At 36.5% G+C, this 19,104-nt stretch overlaps 1 protein-coding gene and 1 long non-coding RNA gene across 3 annotated transcripts in view; both read right to left on the bottom strand.

Annotated features, from left to right (window-relative positions):
- The window catches only part of LOC141909550 (intermembrane lipid transfer protein VPS13B-like), a 63,234-nt gene extending 59,372 nt beyond the window's left edge, over positions 1–3,862 (bottom strand). The window contains exons 1-3 of the mRNA XM_074799997.1: positions 3,762–3,862; positions 1,611–2,632; positions 353–558 (exon numbers count right to left, since the gene is read on the bottom strand). Coding sequence (XP_074656098.1) covers positions 353–558; positions 1,611–2,541 — 1,137 coding nt within the window. The 5' untranslated portion in view covers positions 2,542–2,632; positions 3,762–3,862. The remainder of the gene's footprint in view (positions 1–352; positions 559–1,610; positions 2,633–3,761) is intronic.
- Positions 3,863–4,477: 615 nt separating this feature from the next.
- Positions 4,478–13,451, bottom strand: LOC141910068 (uncharacterized). 2 transcript variants are annotated; one of them, XR_012619819.1, is made up of 7 exons: positions 13,334–13,451; positions 8,800–10,145; positions 7,858–8,714; positions 7,630–7,772; positions 7,393–7,544; positions 7,150–7,307; positions 4,478–7,064 (listed from the first exon to the last, which is right to left on the bottom strand). It is a non-coding gene; the product is annotated as an uncharacterized LOC141910068 (long non-coding RNA). The 2 variants fall into 2 exon arrangements; XR_012619818.1 differs by lacking the exon at positions 13,334–13,451 and adding an exon at positions 10,231–10,601.
- Positions 13,452–19,104: the final 5,653 nt, after the last annotated feature.

The raw sequence follows: 19,104 nt of genomic DNA, 5'->3' as shown, positions 1-19,104 counted from the left end.
ATAGGCTCAGGGTAATAATGCCGAATTTTGAGTTAGGATACCTGTATTACAGAAATCACACCATTATTATTATTATTATTATTATTATTCGAGGGGCTTTGAAGGCATAACTACCAAGATATGAGGGACGATATAAAATCAACTATGAACTCTTTCTAAACTTCTGTACGCCTATCAATGAATACAAGGATGGATCATATGAAGGGGTTAGCCCCTTCAATAGGGGTATCCGGGCCCGCCCCAGGAAACTTCCGAAAAATTTAGGCTAAAAGAGGGCTTTTCTTAAGGACTTTTATCTATTTCACATTTTTTGGTGGCATTTTTTTTTAAGTTCTATAATTAAACAACGTACCTTGAACGTCAGGGCAGCGTGTTTGATATAAATTCCAAACGCGAGCACGGGAGGTTTTTTCTGCGGCGGTTCCGTCGAGCTATCGCTGCCCTCGTCGTCCTCGTCTGTCGTTTCGAATTCGGGCATCACTTGCGGAACATACGACCACGCCCACGACGCCCAACCCTGCTGATCGTCGATGTGTAAATGGTGGTCGGTTTGAGCTTCTGAAATATAGCAGACGATCGAGTTTTAAACTCTTTCAACGGGGGGGGGGGGGGTGGTATTTTCTGGAACCCGGACATCTCATTCAATTCAATGTTTATTTGCATAGAAGAGGTAAACATAAAATCTACGCCTAGCCTAGCAAAGCCAGAAAGGCCGCGTAACGCAAGCACCCATTTAGGTCGCACCCTTCGTGTCGAGGCAGAGATCGACAAAAAACCTGCCGTCATTTCAACACTGATACTCTCAGAAAGTGCATTTTTCAAGGATACCTCCCCTATCAAGAGCAAGGATACCTCCCCTATCAAGAGCAAGGATACCTCCCCTATCAAGAGCAAGGATACCTCCCCTATCAAGAGCAAGGATACCTCCCCTATCAAGAGCAAGGATACCTCCCCTATCAAGAGCAAGGATACCTCCCCTATCAAGAGCAAGGATACCTCCCCTATCAAGAGCAAGGATACCTCCCCTATCAAGAGCAAGGATACCTCCCCTATCAAGAGCAAGGATACCTCCCCTATCAAGGGATGCTTCTATGGAATATATTCTGGGGTCTAGAACTCTACCTTTTCAGAATTTTCAAAAATCATATCCAGCACATTCGAGTATCAATAAGTCAGAAATGAAAGGGTTCAAACCAATCAAAGGCCAGTTGCATAGTCGTGACTTAAGTCAAAATGTGGTCTTAACTCTTAAGACTGGTCTTGAGTTGTTAGATTGTCTATAGAACTAAGTTTGTCTTAAATCTAAGCCATGACTATGCAACTGGCCCCTTGTCAATGAAATGCCCTTATCTTCGCAAGTATGACCTCTTTGGAGCATTCCCTTCTCAACCTTCCATGTGACATCATCAAATAGACACTTACGGAAGATGTCGCCAGTACATCATTCTGGCAGCAGTTGTTAGATTGGTTATAGAATCAAAATGAACTTAAACTAGTCTTAAGTTGTTAGATTGTCTATAGAACTAAGTTTGTCTTAAGTCTAAGCCATGACTATGCAACCGGCCCCAGGGTAAGAATTAAGTCAGCCCTGAAAGTAAACGTAATATTACCTTCCGTTGTTTTAGAGTTGACGGCGCTGTCCGAAGCCTGTTGCGTTTTCGCGTACGTCTTCTTGCGCTCCGGTTCGCCGACTGCGGCGCCACCTAGCGCGCCGTAGTAAATCGCCGTCCACAGCTCGACCAGACGAAAGAACATCGGCACCTGCGTGTCGGTGAGCGACACGTCGAATCGGTCGCAGCTGACGTCGAATCGCGTGACGGCCGGCGTCTTCGAGTGGGGCGTATCGTAACGCAGGTGCATGCGACACGACAACGAACATCGATACAGCATCGGGTCCTGGTACGCGTCGATCTTACCGCTGGCGCCGCGACGGTCGAGGCAGACGGTCAAGTCGCAGAAGTTCAACGCCTTGCGCAGGATCATGTCGGGTCGCGCGATCTCGACGAACGTGCGACTCCACGCGGCGTCCGCGCTGTAACACTCGGCTGATTTCACATTCACCGATAAAACCACATCCTCCTCGACGAACTTCAAAATCAAGTTGTTAACGACGACGCCGAAATTGTTCACGACGCGATTCACTAAACTCTGGATATAACCGGGCGGGACTTCGTCCGACTGTCTTTTCTTCGTCGATTTCGGCGACGAGGAAACGGCGGACGCCGGACTTTCGTCGACGCCGGCGGACGAGTCCGAATCGTCGCGCAGTTTCAACACGCATTCGATCGTGTTGATCGTTATGACGACCGGCTCCGAGCCGAGCGACGTCCACGGTACGTGAAGGCGCAGCTCGTGGATGTGACCACTCTTGAACGTGATCGGCAGGTTGATGGCGTGTTCGATCGCGTCCAGGCGCAGGTCGAGATTCGTCAGTACGATGTCGCCCCACAGAGACAGCTGCATATCCTCCGGCCGCAGTTTCACGTATTTGTCGATGTAGCCCATCAATAACGGAGTTATATACGATTCCAGTTTGAACATGTTGACGCCGATCAGCGATATATTTACGTCAAATTGCTGAAAATTGTCTCGTTATTTATCACCGTCTCATCAGATGTTGTGCAATCAAACCCTAGGAGAAAATGGTTAAAATTATCAAATAATCTCCAAGGTCATATGGCTGAAAAATTGAGTTCTTAGTGCCTAGTTCTGCCACTAGGTGGCGAACTGGGCCAACTCTATACACTGCATAACTAGACCCCCGTACTGACAATGCACCAAAGTTTCATCAAGATCGACCCACTACTAACAAGGCTAAGAGACAGACAGACAGATAGACGACAGACAGATAGACAGACAGATAGACGACAGACAGACAGACAGACAGACAGACGACAGACAGACTGACAGACAGACAGACAGACACACAGACATGCAGAAAGACACACAAGACTGATGCATAGACATACAGACAGACCTATGGATTGACAATCTTGTGTCAGAAGCCCGAGAACCAATAAAAGTCTTTAGTAAATTGCTATTGCGAAAACTCGTTCACCATCCCTTTTATCTAGCCAAGTTTGGTCTCGATGTTTTCAACTGTTCTCACGCCCACTGGCAATGTATTAAATAAACGAGGTCCATGAGATCCAAGTCACAATTACTTGATATCAATTGATTGTGGTTAAAAGATTTAATCATCGAACAACAAATGACCAACAACTGAATTCATCAAGGTGGCCACTCTTATTTGAAAGTTGTTTTCCTGACTTCATATGCCCTGAAATTGTCTAGCTTTTTTACATAATTCCTTTTCTCTTTTTTTTCACTCTCAAATTGTTAGTGACTTAATAAGGAACACATTAAATGTTGTCAATGAAACTGGAAAGAAAATCAACTCCAATTTTATTTCATATTGAAATCGTACTGTAGATTTGGGGCCAAAGCATTAAGTTAAAAGTTACCCTTGAATTGGCAACGAAACCCCCTTTCCCTTTCAAAACTTGGTAAGGTCTACATTAACATTGTTCCATTATTGAAAAGTTCGTTTTGAAAATCAACTACAATTAGTCTTACTACGTGTTTGGGACATCAGACACGTGATGTTTGAGTGTAACGTCGTCAAAAGACTGAGACAAGAAAATGAAGGCGAAGAGTTTAACCATGCATGGAAAAATAGGCTTTAAGGCAGCCGTCACCCCGTCATACTTGCTCGATGCTCAAATATTTACAGAAAATGCATCCTTCTTACTTATTTTTACCTGTAAAATGTATCCAGACTTAAACGAAGCAAGTTTACCGCCTCGAAATACACGAAAATACCGCAAAAATAGAAAAAAAAATCCCAAAATCACGAATCACTTCCTACTCCACGTCAACACTACCGGGTTGATTCGTAACCGCGCTACACTAAACTGCGGCTGAAGCGGTGTCTAAATCACGGTTGTGGATTTATGCTTTGGGAGCGCCTTTTTGAACCGAGCTTAAAGAGCCCGTAAACCTCGACGCTCAACCCCAGAAAAGAGTCATAAATGCCTGAATGGCTACTTCTAGGTTATGGTATTCCTCAAGGGCCATTGGATTTGCCATTAAATCATATAATCACATAATTATGTCTTCCGAATGTGAAAAGTTTGCCAGCGGACCAGTTGGTGGGATCCCTGGGTTGAAAATTAAAAGTACATTGCAAGAATAAAACACAGGGGCTCGAATCAGTGTTGTAGGTAGTATAATAACTGTTGATTAACGGACACTGGATTTACAGATTATCTTTTTTACACTACCTACAACTCCATTGAGATCCATGGGTGAAACTGATTGGCCAACAGCAATCACCGCCCAGTTTGATAAAAAAGGTTTAACACTTAAATCGATTTAATTTCTTCACTAATTCAGTTTATCTTAAATCGATTTAGGCCTTTATCCAGGAGTTGCTATATAAAACTTAACAAATTTCAAAATAAATCATTTATTCTCATACAACAATTATACAAAATGCCAGGAGTGCTCGAGGAATTATTATGTAAGCTCCTCAAACACGTGGACTTTCAAAAACAACTAGTCCAACCACCATAGGCGTATAAACTATAAACAAGACGCCCATGGTCCAACATAAACTCTAAAACAAAAAAGTCTATGGCCCAAACATTGACTCGATAGTCCATGGCCCCCGCACTAAAACCAGAGATAAACCTGGCCAAATACTCTGGAAAGCGTAGGATTAAGTAATCAATCTGATTTACATTTTTACATCATTTTATTTCACATATCATATTATTAACTTTTAGCTAATTTTCTCAAATTTTAATAGTAATTTTATTTCTATTAAAAATGTACTATGTATGAAATTGTACTAACTTTAAAACCACAAAAGTTACATGTAATGTATTAATAAGTCTTTATATATGATACATTTCCACTACAGCTGATTTATACAATTTGCATCAATAGGAAAATAACAAAAATACACAAAGAATTGTAAACTTTTATCCATAAAACATCGTTTTATTCACACAACAATAATATCTTAATCGAGGAATCATTAAGCAAGTTCCTAATTTCCAAACACGCAAACTGTGTTACAATAACAGTCTCCAACATAAAAGCATTAAAACTAGAGATGGAACATACAGATTCACTCTGGAAATCTTAGTATCAATTAATCAGTCTTAATTTCATGTTAATTAACATTACTTTCACTAGAAAACTAGAATTTTGCCAACTTTGCCCTGACTTAAAGATTACCTAACACCTTGACATTACATTCTAACTATTCTGACGTTTTTTCTTCCAGCTTTGAAAAGATCAACGTAATTATACAATCGGTAACTAATCAATAACATCAATAACTAAGTTTATAGCTGTTTGACATTCTTTCTAAAAAGTAAAAAGTATTTACCAGATTTTAGACAGTTACCCCAGTATAACAATAAACAGTCACAGCAGTGATTGAGCGCGGCTAGTTGAAAGGACGGGTCGATCTTTCATCACAGTTATTGAAAGCATTCTATCATATCAGTTATATTTTTAAGTGTGTTCGATTTAGTTAAGGTTTATGGTTATTTGTTTTGTTCATTACAATAACTGAGTTGATAGAATGCTTTGAATAACAATAGAAAAGATCTCGGGTTTTCACTATACTTAGGGAAGGTTGTTCGATGAAGAACCTTGTTGATAAATATTTGAAAAAATGCCTTTTCATGTAAATAGACTATTTATCTATTGATTGTTTGTATTTTTGTTTATTCTATTTATTATTTATTGGGTTTTTTTTATTTTTTAGAATTAATTTATGTACTTGTAGTTTGTAGTTATGTATTATTTATACTCCTCTATTTACAACTGCAGGCATTTTTTCACTGTAAAGTTCTGGGCTCATTTTAAGAAAGCGCTACTGATTCACTGCCACTCCTTAATAATCATTATACACCTGATTTGAAGCTAAGTGATTATTCACGAGAGCCATCTCGTAATATGGATTTCCCAATTACAATAAAAGAAGTTCAAACAGCTATAAACAATGTTAAAACGTTCAAAATTAGTCCTAGCTATAACTTTATGCTTCGTTATTCCTAGCTTTACCTCTCAAATGTAAATAATGGTCTCCTTTTAAAGCTTTTTTCAAAAACGTAGCTATGATCATCAAACAGATTGATGGAGGCTTAAAGGTCAATGTGAAAATCGAAATCTACAATTTCAAATTTGTCAAATTGGTTACATGGGCCTTCCGAAAATATCAATGCCATTAAATTAGTACATCTACAATTCAGCACATAGTTAATATTTGAACATCAACACTGGTCTAACGTTATGTTCTGTTTCCAAACTATGTGATATCTACACCGAAAAATAGCCACAGTTGACTATGTTTAACTATGGTAAGTTTGAAGATTAAACTCACAATTCATGTTGAAACTATATCTCAGTTTAGGAGTTAACTCAACAGACCTACGAGTCCAAACTAGGCGCTCGACGCGACCATTTACCCCTAGTGACTAACCTAACTTGACTTATCTATTGACCAAGGATCGAAGACCAAAATCGTGAATTAATGGAGCTTAGCTTTTATTAGACTCTCACATTGCATAAAACATTATCAACTTCCTTGCAAACACTATAATCAGACTGGTTTGAAAAAGGGTGATAAGCAACAAAATCAATACTTTACGACAGAAATCCGCTATTGTCTTTGCCGCTCCTGGATCTAACATGCACTATTGTTTATGCTGCTCCTAATAAGATACACTATTGTCTCTGCTGCTTTTAAAACAGTGCTTATCCTATATCGGTGTTTATGAGATAATCCATTAGCTTTGTCGCTCGAATCAGTGTTTATAAGATTCACTATTGTCTCTGCTGCCCCTGATAAAATGTTTTATAGAAATCAACCACCGTTTGTAGAAGAATCCATCGTTGAGTGATTAATCCGTTGCTGGCCCCTCAACTTCTAATCTGGGCTTCTGCAGTTTTCATCAGCAAATGGGTCAATCAGTATTCATCTACTTGTAGATTTTCTGATGAGTAGTTGATCTCAAGCTGGGTTTTTTCTTATAGTTGAAATTTAGCTGCAATGATTAAAAGAAGATTTCCTGTAATGACAATTTCAATAAGAATTAATCGTAATAATTTCATGTATATCAAGTTGTGTACCTTTTATGATTGCTTGGTTCGTTATCGGTGTGGATCATCTGAAGTTGGTGGGTTAATGTCTTCGATTCTGTTGGCCTCATCCGTTCGCTGTTCCAGTTGGTCGATTTTGGACGAGTAGTTGATCTCAAGCTGGGTTTCTTCTTATAGTTGATATTTAGCTGCAATGATTAAAAGAAGATATCCTGTAATGACAAAATATTTCAATAAGAATTAATGGTAATAATTTCATGTATATCAAGTTACCTTTTAAGATTGCTGGTTTCACAATCTGCGATTATCTTATTAGTTGATTGGTTAATGAGTTGGATCCTAGTTAGCTGTGCGCTGTTCAAGTTGGTCGATTTTTGACGAGTAGTTGATCTCAAACTGGGTTTTTTCGCATAGTAGAAATTTGGCTGCAATGATTAAAAGAAGATATCCTAAAATGACAAAATATTTCAATAAGAATTGATCGTAATAATTTCATGTATATCAAGTTACCTTTTATGATTGCTGGTTTCGTTAATGGTGATTATCCTATTAGTTGGTTAGTTAGTTGGCCTCATCTGTGCCCTGTTCCAGTTGGTCGATTTTGGACGAGTAGTTGATCTCAAGCTGGGTTTCTTCTTATAGTTGATATTTAGCTGCAATGATTAGAAGAAGATATCCTGTAATGACAAAATATTTCAATAAGAATTAATCGAAATAATTTCACGTATATCAAGTTACCTTTTATGATTGTTGGGTTCGTTATCGGCGATTATCCTATTAGTTGGTTAGTTAGTTGGCCTCATCCGTTCGCTGTTCCAGTTGGTAGATTTTTGACGAGTAGATGTTCTCAAACTGGGTTTTTTCGCATAGTTGATATTTAGCTGCAATAATTAAAAGAAGATATCCTGTAATGACAAAATATTTCAATAAGAATTAATGGTAATAATTTCATGTATATCAAGTTTCCTTTTAAGATTGCTGGTTTCATTATCGGCGATTATCTTATTAGTTTATTGGTTAATGAGTTTGATTCTGTTGGCCTCGTGCGCTGTTCAAGTTGGTAGATTTTTGACGAGTAGATGTTCTCAAACTGGGTTTCTTCTTATAGTTGATATTTGGCTGCAATGATTAAAAGAAGATATCCTGCAATGACAAAATATTTCAATAAGAATTAATGGTAATAATTTCATGTATATCAAGTTTCCTTTTAAGATTGCTGGTTTCATTATCGGCGATTATCTTATTAGTTTATTGGTTAATGAGTTTGATTCTGTTGGCCTCGTGCGCTGTTCAAGTTGGTAGATTTTTGACGAGTAGATGTTCTCAAACTGGGTTTCTTCTTATAGTTGATATTTGGCTGCAATGATTAAAAGAAGATATCCTGCAATGACAAAATATTTCAATAAGAATTAATGGTAATAATTTCATGTATATCAAGTTTCCTTTTAAGATTGCTGGTTTCATTATCGGCGATTATCTTATTAGTTTATTGGTTAATGAGTTTGATTCTGTTGGCCTTGTGCGCTGTTCAAGTTGGTAGATTTTTGACGAGTAGATGTTCTCAAACTGGGTTTTTTCGCATAGTTGAAATTTGGCTGCAATGATTAAAAGAAGATATCCTAAAATGACAAAATATTTCAATAAGAATTGATCGTAATAATTTCATGTATATCAAGTTACCTTTTATGATTGCTGGTTTCGTTATTGGTGATTATCGTATTAGTTGATTGGTTAATGAGTTCGATTCTGTAGGCCTCGTGCGCTGTTCAAGTTGGTAGATTTTGGACGAGTAGTTGATCTCAAGCTGGGTTTCTTCTTATAGTTGATATTTAGCTGCAATAATTAAAAGAAGATATCCTGTAATGACAAAATATTTCAATAAGAATTAATGGTAATAATTTCATGTATATCAAGTTTCCTTTTATGATTGCTGGTTTCATAATCTGCGATTATCTTATTAGTTGATTGGTTAATGAGTTGGATCCTAGTTAGCTGTGCGCTGTTCAAGTTGGTCGATTTTTGACGAGTAGATGTTCTCAAGCTGGGTTTTTTTGCATAGTTGAAATTTGGCTGCAATGATTAAAAGAAGATATCCTAAAATGACAAAATATTTCAATAAGAATTGATCGAAATAATTTCATGTATATCAAGTTTCCTTTTAAGATTGCTGGTTTCATTATCGGCGATTATCTTATTAGTTTATTGGTTAATGAGTTTGATTCTGTTGGCCTCGTGCGCTGTTCAAGTTGGTAGATTTTTGACGAGTAGATGTTCTCAAACTGGGTTTTTTCGCATAGTTGAAATTTGGCTGCAATGATTAAAAGAAGATATCCTAAAATGACAAAATATTTCAATAAGAATTGATCGTAATAATTTCATGTATATCAAGTTTCCTTTTAAGATTGCTGGTTTCATTATCGGCGATTATCTTATTAGTTTATTGGTTAATGAGTTTGATTCTGTTGGCCTCGTGCGCTGTTCAAGTTGGTAGATTTTTGACGAGTAGATGTTCTCAAACTGGGTTTTTTCGCATAGTTGAAATTTGGCTGCAATTATTAAAAGAAGATATCCTAAAATGACAAAATATTTCAATAAGAATTGATCGTAATAATTTCATGTATATCAAGTTTCCTTTTAAGATTGCTGGTTTCATTATCGGCGATTATCTTATTAGTTTATTGGTTAATGAGTTTGATTCTGTTGGCCTCGTGCGCTGTTCAAGTTGGTAGATTTTTGACGAGTAGATGTTCTCAAACTGGGTTTTTTCGCATAGTTGAAATTTGGCTGCAATGATTAAAAGAAGATATCCTAAAATGACAAAATATTTCAATAAGAATTGATCGTAATAATTTCATGTATATCAAGTTTCCTTTTATGATTGCTGGTTTCATTATTGGTGATTATCGTATTAGTTGATTGGTTAATGTCTTCGATTCTGTTGGCCTCATCCGTTCGCTGTTCCAGTTGGTCGATTTTGGACGAGTAGTTGATCTCAAGCTGGGTTTCTTCTTATAGTTGATATTTAGCTGCAATAATTAAAAGAAGATATCCTGTAATGACAAAATATTTCAATAAGAATTAATGGTAATAATTTCATGTATATCAAGTTACCTTTTATGATTGCTGGTTTCATAATCTGCGATTATCTTATTAGTTGATTGGTTAATGAGTTGGATCCTAGTTAGCTGTGCGCTGTTCAAGTTGGTCGATTTTTGACGAGTAGTTGATCTCGAACTGGGTTTTTTTGCATAGTAGAAATTTGGCTGCAATGATTAAAAGAAGATATCCTAAAATGACAAAATATTTCAATAAGAATTGATCGTAATAATTTCATGTATATCAAGTTTCCTTTTATGATTGCTGGTTTCATTATCGGCGATTATCTTATTAGTTTATTGGTTAATGAGTTTGATTCTGTTGGCCTCGTGCGCTGTTCAAGTTGGTAGATTTTTGACGAGTAGATGTTCTCAAACTGGGTTTTTTCGCATAGTAGAAATTTGGCTGCAATGATTAAAAGAAGATATCCTAAAATGACAAAATATTTCAATAAGAATTGATCGTAATAATTTCATGTATATCAAGTTTCCTTTTATGATTGCTGGTTTCATTATCGGCGATTATCTTATTAGTTTATTGGTTAATGAGTTTGATTCTGTTGGCCTCGTGCGCTGTTCAAGTTGGTAGATTTTTGACGAGTAGATGTTCTCAAACTGGGTTTTTTCGCATAGTTGAAATTTGGCTGCAATGATTAAAAGAAGATATCCTAAAATGACAAAATATTTCAATAAGAATTGATCGTAATAATTTCATGTATATCGTTACCTCTTATGATTGCTGGTTTCGTTATTGGTGTGGATCATCTAAAGTTGGTGGGTTAATGTCTTCGATTCTGTTGGCCTCATCCGTTTGCTGTTCCAGTTGGTCGATTTTGGACGAGTAGTTGATCTCAAACTGGGTTTTTTGCATAGTAGAAATTTAGCTGCAATAATTAAAGGAAGATATCTTGTAATGACCAAATATTTCAATAAGAATTAATCGTAATAATTTCACGTATATCAAGTTACCTTTTATGATTGCTGGTTTCATTATCGGCGATTATCTTATTAGTTTATTGGTTAATGAGTTTGATTCTGTTGGCCTCGTGCGCTGTTCAAGTTGGTAGATTTTTGACGAGTAGATGTTCTCAAACTGGGTTTTTTCGCATAGTTGAAATTTGGCTGCAATGATTAAAAGAAGATATCCTAAAATGACAAAATATTTCAATAAGAATTGATCGTAATAATTTCATGTATATCAAGTTTCCTTTTATGATTGCTGGTTTCATTATCGGCGATTATCTTATTAGTTTATTGGTTAATGAGTTTGATTCTGTTGGCCTCGTGCGCTGTTCAAGTTGGTAGATTTTTGACGAGTAGATGTTCTCAAACTGGGTTTTTTCGCATAGTTGAAATTTGGCTGCAATGATTAAAAGAAGATATCCTAAAATGACAAAATATTTCAATAAGAATTGATCGTAATAATTTCATGTATATCAAGTTTCCTTTTAAGATTGCTGGTTTCATTATCGGCGATTATCTTATTAGTTTATTGGTTAATGAGTTTGATTCTGTTGGCCTCGTGCGCTGTTCAAGTTGGTAGATTTTTGACGAGTAGATGTTCTCAAACTGGGTTTTTTCGCATAGTTGAAATTTGGCTGCAATGATTAAAAGAAGATATCCTAAAATGACAAAATATTTCAATAAGAATTGATCGTAATAATTTCATGTATATCAAGTTTCCTTTTAAGATTGCTGGTTTCATTATCGGCGATTATCTTATTAGTTTATTGGTTAATGAGTTTGATTCTGTTGGCCTCGTGCGCTGTTCAAGTTGGTAGATTTTTGACGAGTAGATGTTCTCAAACTGGGTTTTTTCGCATAGTTGAAATTTGGCTGCAATGATTAAAAGAAGATATCCTAAAATGACAAAATATTTCAATAAGAATTGATCGTAATAATTTCATGTATATCAAGTTTCCTTTTAAGATTGCTGGTTTCATTATCGGCGATTATCTTATTAGTTTATTGGTTAATGAGTTTGATTCTGTTGGCCTCGTGCGCTGTTCAAGTTGGTAGATTTTTGACGAGTAGATGTTCTCAAACTGGGTTTTTTCGCATAGTTGAAATTTGGCTGCAATGATTAAAAGAAGATATCCTAAAATGACAAAATATTTCAATAAGAATTGATCGTAATAATTTCATGTATATCAAGTTTCCTTTTATGATTGCTGGTTTCGTTATTGGTGATTATCGTATTAGTTGATTGGTTAATGTCTTCGATTCTGTTGGCCTCATCCGTTCGCTGTTCCAGTTGGTCGATTTTTGACGAGTAGTTGATCTCAAGCTGGGTTTCTTCTTATAGTTGATATTTAGCTGCAATAATTAAAAGAAGATATCCTGTAATGACAAAATATTTCAATAAGAATTAATGGTAATAATTTCATGTATATCAAGTTACCTTTTATGATTGCTGGTTTCATAATCTGCGATTATCTTATTAGTTGATTGGTTAATGAGTTGGATCCTAGTTAGCTGTGCGCTGTTCAAGTTGGTCGATTTTTGACGAGTAGTTGATCTCAAACTGGGTTTTTATGCATAGTAGAAATTTGGCTGCAATGATTAAAAGAAGATATCCTAAAATGACAAAATATTTCAATAAGAATTGATCGTAATAATTTCATGTATATCAAGTTTCCTTTTATGATTGCTGGTTTCATTATCGGCGATTATCTTATTAGTTTATTGGTTAATGAGTTTGATTCTGTTGGCCTCGTGCGCTGTTCAAGTTGGTAGATTTTTGACGAGTAGATGTTCTCAAACTGGGTTTTTTCGCATAGTTGAAATTTGGCTGCAATGATTAAAAGAAGATATCCTAAAATGACAAAATATTTCAATAAGAATTGATCATAATAATTTCATGTATATCAAGTTACCTTTTATGATTGCTTGGTTCATTATCGGTGTGGATCATCTAAAGTTGGTGGGTTAATGTCTTCGATTCTGTTGGCCTCATCCGTTTGCTGTTCCAGTTGGTCGATTTTGGACGAGTAGTTGATCTCAAACTGGGTTTTTTTGCATAGTAGAAATTTAGCTGCAATAATTAAAGGAAGATATCTTGTAATGACCAAATATTTCAATAAGAATTAATCGTAATAATTTCACGTATATCAAGTTACCTTTTATGATTGTTGGGTTCGTTATCGGCGATTATCCTATTAGTTGGTTAGTTAGTTGGCCTCATCTGTGCCCTGTTCCAGTTGGTCGATTTTGGGCGAGTAGTTGATCTCAAGCTGGGTTCTTTTTGATAGCTGAAATTTAGCTGCAATAAAAGATATCCTGTAATGAAAAAATATTTCATTTAGAATTAATCATAATAATTACCATAAAAATAAACTTACATTTCAAGATTGCTGGGTTGAGTATCGGTGATGATCATCCGAGTTGGTTTGATTTCTGTGGGCGATTGGTAAATTGAGTTGGTGTCCCTTACAAACCCACCACACCTGCCGGGAGCAAAACATGCAGTTTTTTTTCAAAATCGGAAATCGAAGTACAGATATAGTTGCGTGATCGGCGATCGAGTTTACATAATTTTCTTTCTTTAAATCCACGCAATTGCGAAATTTTGTTCCAGTTCATTCAAACAATCTTCCAACCAGTCCGAAAGCGACTGATTGGGGTTTACTTTTTTTCTGCCTATTTTAATACATCGAGATTATGGATATCTATATTACAAGGTTGAAGATCAATTTGTAAATTTCATGACTAGTCGATTAGTAGTTTAGCTAAAAAAAAGAGCAGAATCTTGTGAGCAGAAAATCCTTTCGAATATCACTGATCATAATTAACGTGTCAATTCACATATAGGATCGTCAATGTGGACCGATACGTAGATTTTGATAATAGTCAATTATTAAATGATATTTATATGAAATTCAACTGTTATTCATCTATATTCTAGATATCTAAGCAATGGTTGATTATTATAGTTTAACAGCAATTCGATTAAAGCATCTATAGTCATCTTCAGGAATACCAGAGTTACAACATATTTAGTAATGCATAATAAAATCTTATCAAATCGTTATTCTACTTATTTTCGTTAATTCTTGATGTATCTCTTTCTCTTTGAAACCCAGGCGCCAGTAGGCTTTTATTGAAACCCAGGCCCATCATACAGTTAGTAATATTGCCCTATATACATTTTGACTGTCGGCTAAACCATATTCGTATTATCAAATTAACTTCATCGTCAATTAATAAACTTTAAGAGATGTTTTCTAGTACCCACAGATGGTGACATCTGTATCCAGTAATTGGTATTCTAATCCATTTCAGTAATTCTAAATATTGCTCCTAATATATACAATGATCTTTGCAATCATGATGTTTAAACTGACTGAATAGTGCGCTGCCAGCATTGAGCACACTGATCCTGGTCAACACGGTTCTACAGATTTAAGAAACCTTGAATCATTCCAACGCCTTGACAAATCCAGAATTCTGCGAAGCCTAAAAGATTCAATAAATCCCACGTACAAAGGATGTACAGAGTTTAAACACACCCAGCATTCTTTAGATATCAACCAATTAGATTATAAAGTTTCGTATCAGCCCCTACGGTTAAGATTTGAGCACTTTTACCTTATATGAAGATGCTGAATGAATCTTCATCTTAGAAACCTAATCACTCAATTAATTTCCTAGCTATAATCAAAATTGTCTCTGACAATATTTTATGCGGGGCTTGATATTTCTACGCGACAAGAATTTCAGATCTGGTTTCGATTGATCACTATTTCAAAATGCTAATTTTGCATCAGAGCTTTTGATATCTAGTTTGATGAATCCAGAATTCACCAAAACCTAACTGATTCAACAGATCCCACACACATGTCGCCCAGTTATGACGCAGGTGACATTGCGCGATACAGTCGTCTCATCCACTGCACTATTTTTTAAATTATTTTCACTTATATTCATTACATTGAATTAATTTTAATTAATCTTCTAGATATCTAAGCAATCCGTTAATTAGTCATCATACTAGCTACATCTTAATAGTCAGTTGAACATGGAGCCTGAAAATCTACACGAGTAGAATTTCAGATGTGGTGAATTCATCACTAGCCTATTTGAATTCATCAGAAATTAAGATAAAAGCACATTTTTAGCGGTAAATTAGAAATTCCCTTAAAGCCGATTTGCTATATAATCTTTATTTCCCTTTTATAGTAGTACACTGTGTATAAGGACCGAAAGACCTTGTTATGACCGGACCTCCCTGGTGCGGTGCAAGACATGATGCTAGAAAATAGTTTGAAGGAGAGGGGTTAGTAAAAGAGAGCTATTAGCAAGAGGAATAAGACCTAAGTTAAGGATATCCTGTCAGAATAAGGCTCTCAATCTGACATACACAGTGAAATTGAAATATTCTCCCTTCCAAATTCAGGAATGTATTTGTTCACGTACAGATTTGTTTTATCTCCCTTCGATCGGAAGTAAATCTGCGTTAAATGATTTTGGCAATATGTATCAAAACTAATACAGCTGTATGAAGACACAATAGGTTCACTAGATACAGATAAATAAATGTGCTCAGATACACATGTATCAGCTACATTTTAAATGTCCATGGACCTGAATTAAAAACAATTTCACATAACATATTGAATTTACCTTTTAAATCATAGATATCTTATAGTAATACATTAATGAGTTATTCACCTTTGATTCTAATTGTCAGTTAAGCAATATCTATTATGCGTAACTTGGCACACAGTATGGCTTTTAGATGAATCAGTTAGGTTTAGGTAAATTTTGGCAATTGTGAAGAACATGACCAGTTGCCATAAGTACGGCAGTTGGAGATGTAAATACTGATCAGTCGATGAGACTGATTCAGATGTGCTCATACATATATCAGCTATATTTTAATTTCCAGTTTTACGACATTTATATTATGGACCTGTATTACATACCGTATAAATACTTTTTGATCTTAGAAATATTGAATTCTTATTAATTATTGATATCTAAGCAATTGGTTAATGAGCAATTTTTCCTAGCTATATATGATAATGTTCAGTTAAACATTAATCATAGCGCAAAACAAGGCACAGAGTATGGATGTTGGGAATGATTTGAACCAATTAAAGCTTTGTTTTATTCTAGATTTGTCAAAGTGCCGAGACCTAATCAAGGTTTCTGAAAAACCCACAGTCCATAGTTATCCCCATATTACACCAGATCTCGATAGAGCCCTAGACAATATTTTATACATCTTTCCCCCAGAAATTCATTAATGCGATGGGTAAAGCAGCATATAATATATACTGTAAAGTGCCTGAATGTTTATAAATGACTATAAATGACACATGTATCAATATATTATTTGTAAAAAAATCTATTAACCGACGATAAAGTTTAATTGATATATATCTTTACAAGTAAAGCCAGCCTAAATGTATACGGGGCCCTAAAATATCTACACCAGAAGAATTTCTCGTCAAACATTATAAGATATTGAATGATTGCTAATATCTAAGTGATTGGTTAATTAGTAAATTGTCCTATCTATATCTTGATTGTCAGTTAAACAATAGTCATATGAGGCCTGATATATCTACGGTACATTCGAAAAATTTCAAATGTCACATAAGATATTGAATTTACCTTAATTGTACATACTTACAAAATCTTTTAATCAATAACTGACCAATCTACATTTTAATTATCAGACCAAAGTCTAATATTGTAAATATTCAAGCAATCATTGCCCTAGCTATATTTCAATTTACTACGGGCCACAGAGCCTCAATAAAGTAGTGCGGAGATGGCGAGCTTGACCAGCGTCTCTATCCTCTCCAGTGCCTATGCATTCTACCCCAGACATGAAAAATCAACTTAGCTTTATGTCTGTATGCATTCCTGTTGCCATGCAGGATGAGACTGCCAGGTTCGGGTACGGCTGGTCTTTCGGTGTTTGTTGGTACTTCAAGGTGGAGTCTTTTGTGGGCACTTCTGGTGGGCAGATTTTAGATGGGCCTTTCCGGATTAACCTGAAATGAGTAAAAGAACGATATTCTGTAGTTACACAATCCTTTCTGTATCATACATCGTAATTTACATGTGTATCAACTTAACTTTCAATATTGCTGAGTTCAGTGTTCTTTTTTCGCCATCTTCTGTAGTCGCCTTCAGCATCTTCTTCTTCATCTTGGGAGTCCTGAAATGAAAAAAAGAGAAGAGCGATGAAAACCTGGTACGGAACAAAACTAATGTTCGAAAGCTTTTCAGCTCTCCGTCGCCGGTCACGTGCCGAGAACACCAGACAATGAGCCAGCCAGGAATATACTGCTCTCTACACGCCCTCACACAGAACGCGAAAACCAGGATGACGACGCCTTACTTTCACCATTTACCGACAGGGTGTGCCGGGTGACGTCAGTAACTGACAAACCTGCACATGTGCTTGTGACAAAAATAGAGTAGCGCAACTGGATTGCCGGCACTAGCACCCAAGGGAAGACAAGACTTAATCCCGTCCGAAGCAACCCACTGGGAATCAATGAATACTAACACTCAAAGGAAGACAGGGAAATTAATCCCTGCCCGAAGCAATCCCTTAAAAGGAATCAATGAATGCTAGAACGCAAAGGAAGACGAGACTAAATCTTTGTCTGAAGCAATTCCTGAAAAGGAATCAATGAATACTAGAAGACAGTCCAGCGTTACCACTCCATTTTTACCGCAAACAATCCCACAGATCTGTCCGTCATTGACGTCACCTAGCACACACTGTTGATACGTGGGGAGAGTGAGGCCTCGTCATCCTGGTTTTCGTGTTCCGTATGAGGGCGTGTAGAGGGCAGCCATTTCCTGACTGACTCTTTGTCTGACATCCTCGACACGTGACCGGCGAAGGAGAGCTGGCGCTTTCGGACATTAGTTTTGTTCCAGCAAACATTTAAATTCGACAGAGAAATCGGCCCTGAAAAATAAAACGGGTTAAAACCTGAAAAATAGAACGGGTTAATTAACACAGAACAGTACAGGACAGTACGGAGACAAACAGTAACACATAAAACATAAAGACGTCGTTCCTCAGGAAGCAGGAACAGGAGCGCAGCGAAGATCGCCAGGATCATGATCGCCAGGAGAATCCACGGAAGCATGTCTGCACAGTGTGAGATAGCGGAGGTGAATGAGCTCGCCTATGCTTACACACTGTGGTCAGCCGGTGACGTATTACAATTGTGTTCAATAGCGCGTGTGAATGGTATCAACAAACTCTGAAAAACCGCAATTGTGTCTCTTTATCGTTGAATGGAGTTATCGAAGGTTCAACTGCCGTGTTGAACACGCGCCAGTAGCCAGCTGAACCATCGTAGAACTTTGATAAGGCCATAAAAATAAATTACTTGATTCCCAACAGCTCGGCCCCTCCTAATTTAGCCGCCGCCTGTTTTTTTTTCTTAAATTTTAGAATAATCTATTGAAATCGAAGGATAAAAACGTTAACATTTATTGATGAAAACCTCTGGCTTTATTTCTCATAAATAAATGCATAGCTTCCCCGAAGTGGTGACATAAATAATTCCAAGTTCAAGGCTAAACAAATATGATACCTTGTTTCTTCGCAGCGGCCGGGTCATTTTGGTTAGTTATAATAAAATTAGTAATCATTTCACTGCCGGGTCTTTTATAGGGTTATTGTATAAATTGATCACGATTTAAAAAACAGTGTAGGCCTACAGGCCCTGTCAGTGTCAGTGTCAATAGAGGGAGACATAGAACGGATCCTCTGAAATTCTGCCAAAGACTTCTTTACCATACCATTCATTCTCTGAAAACAATTTTTTTATTTAATTTTGATACTGGAGTAAACGGTAAATCGTAAGTCGTGACGTATTGAAGGAAATGTATAATAACTCGTAAGACGTTA

This window comes from Tubulanus polymorphus, chromosome 8 (genome assembly GCF_964204645.1).
Source record: "Tubulanus polymorphus chromosome 8, tnTubPoly1.2, whole genome shotgun sequence".
Taxonomy (NCBI): Eukaryota; Metazoa; Nemertea; class Palaeonemertea; order Tubulaniformes; family Tubulanidae; genus Tubulanus; species Tubulanus polymorphus.
This window is presented reverse-complemented; position numbering and strand designations above follow the sequence as displayed.